This window comes from Delphinapterus leucas, chromosome 17, assembly GCF_059928025.1.
Source record: "Delphinapterus leucas isolate spDelLeu-1000000601 "Yukka" chromosome 17, BTC_Dleu_Yukka2, whole genome shotgun sequence".
NCBI lineage: Eukaryota > Metazoa > Chordata > Mammalia > Artiodactyla > Monodontidae > Delphinapterus > Delphinapterus leucas.
The window spans coordinates 8,029,109-8,037,817 of NC_143145.1; the positions used below are offsets into that span (position 1 = coordinate 8,029,109).

General features: G+C 55.8%; 1 protein-coding gene across 8 annotated transcripts in view; it reads left to right on the forward strand.

The window, feature by feature from the left end:
* ST3GAL1 (ST3 beta-galactoside alpha-2,3-sialyltransferase 1) overlaps positions 1-8,057 on the forward strand; it is an 86,860-nt gene extending 78,803 nt beyond the window's left edge. For all 8 annotated transcript variants that reach the window (XM_089898692.1, XM_089898694.1, XM_089898691.1 and 5 more), the window contains 3 exons: positions 314-359; positions 1,484-1,603; positions 3,520-8,057. In XM_089898692.1, the coding sequence (XP_089754818.1) occupies positions 314-359; positions 1,484-1,603; positions 3,520-3,693 (340 nt within the window). In that variant the 3' untranslated portion in view covers positions 3,694-8,057. The remainder of the gene's footprint in view (positions 1-313; positions 360-1,483; positions 1,604-3,519) is intronic.
* The last annotated feature ends 652 nt before the right edge of the window (positions 8,058-8,709 follow it).

Here is an 8,709-nt window from a genome sequence, read left to right on the forward strand (position 1 = left end):
TCAGCCAGCGTCCCAGCAGCGGGGGATGGGTGTTGTGGGCCCCGCTCCGTGCTGCTTGTGCTGTGTGCACGGCTTGGAGCAATCCCGCTTCTTAAACTTTCTGGGAGAAGGCGGCATAATGCAGCAGCGGGTCCTCGAATGGGCCACGATCGCCCTCTGGTGTCCATAATGGGCCACTGCGAGGAGGTGGGGTCCCTTGGGGAATGAGTGTGCTTTCCCGCTTGCCCCACCTGCGTCTCCGGCTGCCCCTACCAGCTGATGCCCAGGCCGCCAGCCCCCTCCCACATTAACCACCTGCCTTGTCCTCCCGCAGCACCTACGTTCCTGTCCCCACGAAGATCAAGGTGAAAAAGGATAAGGTGAGTCAAGGCTCAGGTGCCTTGTCCCCTGAGCTCAGCCTCGCTTTCAAGGCTCTGCGTGAGGATGGCGGAGATCACCGTCTCCCCACTCTGCCAGCATCTGGTGGTGGAGAGCCCCTGGGCCCCCGGGCTGGTGGGGCTGGTGTCCCCCCGCTTAGAGAGTGGAGAGACGAACCCTGGAGAGGTTCCCTAAGCCTGGACCCTGGACCTGCAGCACCACCCGGGAACTTGTCACCAATGCGGATCCTCAGGCCACCCCAGATCTGCTGAATCAGAAACGCTTGGTTTTTACAAGCCCCCCAGGGATGCTGGTGCTGTTCGAGAACCACTGCCCTACAGCATGAGCATCTCCAAAGCCAGACCTCGTCACCTGTCTCCATATCTGCATCTTCCCCAGTGGGCCCTGGAATGGGGTTGGCTAAGATGTGGGCAAAGGGCAGAGGGATGAAGGAAATGAAGTGTCCGCCACACCAGACGTTTGCATACACTGTCATGTGTAGATGGAGAGATCAGGTTCAGAGAGGTCAGGTAACTTGCCCAGAGACACACAGCTAGTCACTGTATGGCCGGAGCTGATGTCTTCCTGCTGGTGGCTGTGTGACATTGAGCATGTCACTTAGCCTTTCTGAGCCTTGGTTTCCTCATCTGTAACATGAGGAGAGGGAGAGCTGGCATGCGGGGTCATTTTAGGGACTGGAGATCATTCAGGCCCATATGAGGCAGAACGGGTGGCTCGGTGTCTTCCTGCAGTGTGACAGGAGTGTCCCTGTCCCCAGCTCATGCTCTTCCCTGGAACCTTCTCCTGCAGCCTCATGTCCCACTCCTTGGCCGCATTTGATTGTAATTCAGATGTCATCTTGTCTGCAAGCCTTCTCACCCCAGTGCCTTATCTCCTTTCTCTGCTTTGTCTCCATAGTCTCATCATTCTTTTCTAGCATCCTCTGTGTCTCCGTGATTTAGGTCACGATCCGTCTTCTCCACTAGAACGTAATCCCCCCACCCCGAGTGCAGGGTTATGAGTTCCAGTCACAACAGAGTCCCCCGAGGTTACAATAGCGTGTGTGGCACCTAACACAGGCCTGGTATCCTTCTCCAGACCCCTCACCGTGTCCTCCCTCCCGCAGATCCTGATTTACCACCCAGCCTTCATCAAGTACGTCTTCGACAGCTGGCTGCAGGGCCACGGGCGGTACCCATCCACCGGCATCCTCTCGGTCATCTTCTCACTGCACATCTGTGATGAGGTAGGACTCCCTCCCCCATGCCTGCCTGCCCCCCCCCAGGGGGTCGGGGACCGAGGGCTCCTCATTCTGTGTTCTCAAGAGGGGCGGCGAGAGCGCCTGCAGTCAGGCAGACCTCCATCGCCCCTCCTGGCCCCAGCATAGCCTGTCTCTTCTAGAAGCTCCGATCCTGTCTCTACGGTGAGGCTTGCACTGTCTCCCGCATGGAAAGTTTTGGGGAGTAGCCATGTTCTCTTGGTGTGTGAGGTCCCAAGGCAGAGCCTGGCCCAGCAGGTGGAAGCTCAGATCTGATCTGGGGGCAATATAAGCATATCTTGCCCCCAGGAGTATATTATAATCGGGGGAGGTGTCTGGGGCTGTGGTTTCGATCTCAGTTGCTCATCAGAATCATCTGTGGAGCTAAATTCCGGCCCCCAGGCCACAGCCCAGCCCACCTCCACCAGAATTCCTGAGGTTGGAAACCCGGCACCCAGGGGTTCCACTGTTCACCGAGGTTGAGAATCAGTGATTTTGCCAACCGTGTGTTTCCGATCATGGATTCGGCTCGCTGTCCGCCAGCCTGGGCCTGGGTTTCCATCAATGATCTGGGGTGCTTGCTGCCCGTGGACAGTGAAGCAGGATGGGGACCACAGTGCCCCCTGCTTCTTCTCTGGCCTTGGGTTCAGGCAGGACACTCCGCTGTCCCTTCTTGTCACGTACAGCCCATCCCCGCCCTTGCCCCATCACGCTCATCATTGGACATCGCAGGGAGGAGGGATTGAGGGGGTAGCAAGGCCCACCCACCGTCTCTGCCTCAGTTGTTCTGCCACCATCTTCGCCTGCCCTTCACCCCAGAAACCATACCTGCCTCTCGTCTCCCCACCAAGCCCCTACCTCCAGCTGGCTGGTCAAAGAGCCCGTGGGCTTCTGCCTCAGAAATGCCCCTCCTGTCCCTTAGCGCGTGCTCTGGGGCGGGCCCGTGTCCCTGCTGGCATTTTCGGAAAAGGCTGTACTTGCCACGGAGCTGCCTCCTGCCCCTGGTGGGTCCCCGCCCCTGAAAGCTGTCTGCCATGCTGCGGCCCACATAGCTTTCCCTCTCTCTGGAAGCCCCTCCTCCCGTCCCTTCCTGGTCACCTTCTGCTCATTTTCCAAGACCCAGTTCAAGTGTCACTTGCTCAAAAGAGCTCTCTCTGCTCTCTCCGGCCTCCTGCCCCTCCGTCCTCGGTGATGAGGGAGCCCCGGTGTTAGCCCCTGTCCCCCACGGGGGCCCGGTTGGTGCTTGTTATAATTTAGGAGCGCCAGGGGCTGAGACCTGACTCCTGCATCCCTGATCGCGCCAGCATCTGCCTGAACTCTGATGGATTTAATGCAGCACCTGGCACAGAATAAGTGCTCCGTAAAAGTTTGTCATGCGTAAGAAGCACCCCCGTGCCCCGCCCACCGGACAGTGAGGACCCCCGGACCAGATGGGTATTCGCTCAAGGGAAGGCAGGGATCAGAGCTACCGCCCACCTCACTGTGGTCATCGCTCTTGGCCCCATTTTCCATATGAGGAAAGTGAGGCTCAGAGAAGTGATTTGGGACTTGCAGGATGTATCAGCAAGAGGTAGAGCTGGGATCTGGGGCAGACTGCTGGGCTTCGAAGCCCTGCTCCTCAAGCCTTGGAGAAGAGGTTGTGCCTCCCCAGAGGTGGACCCAGCACCCGCAGGGCCACCCACAAGCAGTAGCCTCCCACTGTGCGCTCTGGCATTGGACTTGACTTTTACTCAACTTGCCTTTGCTTCCCCAAGCCTCTGGGAGTTCCAGGCTCCTGGAGAGGGGTTTCTGTGAATCCTTGGAAGTGGTGTTTACAGATGCTGGGGGTGCCTGCAGGCTCTCTTTGTCAGAGGGTCCACCTGCAGCCCTGCTGTCCAGCTCTCACCTGTGTTTTGCCCCGGCAGGTGGACTTGTACGGCTTCGGGGCGGACAGCAAAGGGAACTGGCACCACTATTGGGAGAACAACCCGTCGGCGGGGGCTTTTCGAAAGACTGGGGTACACGATGGGGACTTTGAGTCCAATGTGACGGCCACCTTGGCATCCATCAACAAAATCCGGATCTTCAAGGGAAGATGATGCTGTGAAGGGCTAAGGACAGATGCACCAGAGCACACCTCTCCACATCCAGCCCCAGCTTCTCGCCGGAGCCATTGCGCTCTGGGAACTTGGAGGGCCGGCCTCAGGGGTGTGCCCAGGTGGCCCTCGCAGCCTCTTGCTCCCCAACATTTGGCAGCATCTACTCAGCAAGGTTGCCGAGCCCTGCCAGGGCTGCAGGGCAAGTCTCAGAACCATTCTGGGGTGGGGAGACCCCTCTCGCTGCTGTTCCGGGCTGGGGAAGGTGGGGAGACTGGGGAGAGGTCCAATCCGAAGATTCCCACATTCTAAAGAAGAAGATGGTCTCCTGGGGAGGATGCACAGAGACTCTGCTCTGCTGAGGGGTCCGGGGCCAGCGCTCTGATTCTCGCTGCGAAGTTCCTGGGTGAGGACGACCCCCAGGACAGCCATGTGGGGCCTCCCTCACATGGTAGGACCACCACGCCTCCCCTTTCTGCCCAAAGTTCATTTATGGTGTCCAGGAGGGCTCCTCACCCACAGGTCTTCAGAGACTCTAAGTATCCAGATGTCTCCTTCCCAAGCTGCTGTTCCCTTGAGTAATCAATCTTTGTGTTTATCATGATGGCTGAGAGCAGATCTGACGCCTTCTGTGTGCCTTTGTATTGGGGAGAGAGGTGCATGCATTTGGCTGAAATGAGGCAAAAGCCCCGACTTGGGAAAGGGGACCGCAGCGGTGCACTCCCCTTACTCTGTAGCTGGGGACAGGTTTCTAGTTCCCTGAGCCAGCGTCTGAGTTGGAACAAAGCTCGGATGATACGCGGCTCCATCCAGAGGCCCGTCAGCCATGGGGACTTATTTTCACAGACTACTGGATTTGGCGCCCGCAACCTTCCAGAGCTGTGCAGGAGGCCGCCACCAGCCAGCAGTTTCCCCCAGGGGTCTACGCTCTGGGCCAGGTCCCTCCTGGTCACCTGTGTGGTGTCCTGGGGGTTGCAGGGTCATCCTAGGAACGTGACCATCAGAGGGGAGAAGTCATACCTCATCCTTCACGTCCCAGCTGCTCGCTCTTCCTTGTCAGCCTTCCTGATTATTTATTGTTTTGTTTTTAAAATTCAGCTGATGTCATCTGCACTTTGTGACTCAATTGCTCTCGTTTCAGCTGGCAGCTGGGGTGTGGACGCTCAAAGCCAGTTTTGTAGGAATCCTGAGACTTGGGGTACCATGGTGTCTAGGGCTTGAGGGCTTGCTGGTGGGCAGATCCTGGGGTGTCAGGTCGGTAGGTTTGTAGGATGCTCTGTACCTCCTTCTCTCCCAGTCCTACCTTTCTTCTTTCTCATTACGGGCTTTAGATTGAGTCTCAGGCTAGGAATCGCCAAACCCAGCGGCACTGTCTTGGGGCCGGGTGGGGAGTAGAGTCACAGGCGTAAAAGGACAGTGATTTTTGGCTCCAGTTGCTGACATTTAATCAAAACAAAACAAACAAACAAAAAAACAACAGCCCATTTTTTCTGTCAAGAGCATTTCCTAAAAGGCCACTGAAACTTTGAGGAGTTGTGACCGTGTCCTGGTCTGGGAAGCCAGGAGGCCGCCTCCGCTGCTCCCTGCAGCCCTCTGGGTAAGCCCTGCCCTCCCCAGCCTCACTTTCTCCCTCTGCAAATGGGGAGAGAGGAATTACAAAGGTCACGGACCACAGATGGCAACGGGCATTCACAAGCATCCCTAGAAGTCACACACCACGTTTGTTTTTCCCCTGAGTCCCTGTATATGAGTATTTTCCTGAGGAGAGGCTCCAGTTTTTATTCAATTCTCAAAGATTCAGGATCCAGAAAGTGGTTTTTAAAAGCTAACAAACAAAAACATGTTCCAGCTTTAAAATTCTGCAAAATTGAAGACCCTCTTGACTGATAAAAGGCTTGTAAATTGCTGTGAGGTCATTATTCCGAGCATAAATCCTCAGAGGCTGGAGCTCGTGGGAGTACTTGACGTGAAGAATTCAGCAAACGTGCTGGTCGGCTGATTAACCCCAGGGAAAAACCTTGCAGAAATGGACACTGGCGCAGGGAGCGGTGTGGGCTGACCCCTGAGCTCGCTCTCCCCTTCTCCTGAAAGCCAAGTCTGTTCAGGATGGTGGGGTCAGAGAGAGCACTTAGCTTTCCTGGATGTGCGGAGTCAGGTCCCCAGAGCAGACAGGTGTCCACAGCTGAGCTGCGCGCCACCTGGGTCGGCCGCCTGGTCCCCACTCCACCTCTCCTTCCCACCAGGCTGTTCAGTGCGAGATGCCTTTCAGCCCTTGGATCCCATTTTACAGATGAGAAAAGCAACGCCAGAGAAGGCGAGCGATTACAAAAGTGAACCAATTGTGAAACAGATTTTGAGCCGAAATAGGGTGTTCTTGGCTCCAGAGGTGGGCTTTCCCAGCCAGGCTCATCCAGCCCCTCAAAGAACTGTAGTCGGTATAGGTTTCGGACTGCAAGCCTCTCACCGCCGGGCTTCGTTCTCAGGCTGCCCACGGTGGCCCGAGGCAAGCTGTAACCTCGGCCTTCTCACACCGTCCTTCCAGTGGAGGAGATAGCATCATGCTTTCCCAGAGCTGGGCCAGACGTCATCTTGTGGCTTAACAACAGCCACCTACCCGAATCCAGCCAGCCACTGTGGCCGGGATTAACGCACCATTGCCTTAACCAGCGGGGCCCATGCCGGGGTAAAGGTGGCTGAGAACTGGACAAGAGTGTTTCCCACGGGGATTTGGCCATCGGCCGGAGGATGAGAAGCACCCACACGAGGAAGTTCTTGCATGAACAGTATACGCAGTTGGGTTCCCCGGGGCTCCGGGATCCCAGCCCAGGGCTCTGTCCACTCCGCGAACAGAGAGCTCCCTGGAGACCAGCCCCGGGCGCGAAGGCTGCGACAACCAGTGCTGAGCCTGAAGCCGCAAGGCGGAACTGATGAGGGAGAGAGGTCACCAACATCCCAGACACCTGACCCCCAGCCAACATCCCAGACACCTGAGTCCCAGCCAACATCCCAGACACCTGACCCCCAGCCAACATCCCAGACACCTGAGTCCCAGGGATTGAAGAGGCTGCTTTCTCAGCTGCAGCAAAGCAGTGCCTGCAGCCACACGACCCCTGGAGCCCCTGCTCTCACCCCCCTGTAGGGGAAGAAAGGAGGGTCGGTTTGTAGTAATCTGGGGAAGAGAAGCAAGTTCTTGAATTGATGCCTTTTGAAACCCTGGCTTCATCAGGCATCGTCCAGCAAACCACGTGGGCTGGGCTTAGTGGGAGAGGCCAGATACAAGGAAATAGGACCTAAAAGAGAGAAGCCAGGTTAGAACGGGGGCAGGTGATTTTTGTCACAGGGAGTGGGGGTGGGTTCGGGGACTTGATGGCATCCCAGGCTCTGCCGTGGCCAGAATGGCCAGCGAGAGGCCAATCCTACCTCGACGCAATCTGGGCCTCTGGATCAAAGGTGGGATAGAATCACAGAGAATATTGAGAGCTGTGATGTTTGCTTTAACTGTTCTCTTCAAGGCAGCTTGAACCCAAAGGAAAAATGGAAAACTGAAAAGAGCTCACTCTCCCTCTCATGGTTGTGGTCGGAAATGCTTTCTCCAGGGAAGCCAAATGGCTGGACTCCAGCCACGTGCCATCAGGGACTGGCAACTGTTCTCGCTCCCCCAAAGAGTTCGGGGATGTCACTGTGTCCATCGTGGACATCTGGTTTGCAGCAGGCATGGCCTCAGGCCACTGGCTGGTCATCCTTTCCTGGGGTCTGGGCTAACAAGTTTTGAGCCCTCCTGGGGGACAGTCCACGACACCTCTGCAAAAAAAAAAAAGAAGAGGGTGTAGGAGGAACAGCGGGCCAGGCAAAGCAGCATCACACAGTCTGTCCTTACCCAAAGCACTGCATTTCCTACAAGCAGCCAGCCTCTGGCCTCCTGTTTCCCTCCCAGACCATCAGAGGTCCGTACTCGTGTTGAACTTGATCCCGTTGCTCAGCTTCTGAACTGCCATGGTCGCCCTCCTGCCCAACGTCCTGGTCCAGACATCAGCTTTAACCTGGGAGCCCTCACTGGGCCCCAGTAGGATGGACATGAGTGCACCATCATGTTAGCACTTAACTGAATTCATGTCAAAGCCAAAGTTTCCTGAGCACTTTTTCCTGTTTGCAATCTTGTTGGGTTGGTTGGTGGTGTTTTAAAATCTGCTTTCTTTGCCCCCCCGTTGCCTCACGCCCAGGTTTTGCAGCTAAGTGTTTGTTCACCTGAATGAACTTGGCAAGAGTCTGCCTTCCTCAGCCTCTGCTCTGTTTTTTATTTTTAATTTATTGTTGAACATTTCCAATGATCCGAATCAAAGTGAATAAAAAAGAGCTATTTTATTGTTTGGGTGTGTCTGTCGTTTTTCTGTGAGGGCTGTACCTTGGTGCCATCTCTTGAGGTTTCCACTCAGGAGATGTTTTCAGTCCTAAAAAGACGCCTCCTGTGTTAGTGTCTGCCCTGAACCAAGTGCCCAGATGTTCAGGACACGGAGAGATAGCCTCTCCTCAGATGCAACCGTGCCTTCTCCCTGCTGTGTGACTGTGGTAAAGTCGCCCAACCTCTCTGAACCTCAGCTGCCTCATCTGTCCAATGGGGACCACTCTACGGGCCAGCAGAGGGAGTGTGAAATCAAGAATAGACGCATCGTAGGAGGCTGGTGGAGACACAAGCCCGCCGCTCCAAGCGTTTGCTGAATGAAATAGGCCAATGTGGGCGGATTAGTGTCCATCCTTCCCAAAGAAGACTCGTCCATGAATGGATGCAAGTCTGATCCAGAGCTGGCACAAACTGCCCAATTTTTAAAACAGATCCAACAGTCCACTACCAGGACTCTGTAAAGCTGGTGTAAATAATACTACTTCCCGATTTGCGTGGCACTTTACAGTTTGCACAACGCCTCCCTAGGCACGATCTTGAACTCTCTCAGGAGCCCTGCAGAGCTGGTGAATGGATGCAGGCAGTTGAGGGCAGAGGTAAGGTTCAAGCCAAGCCTTTCC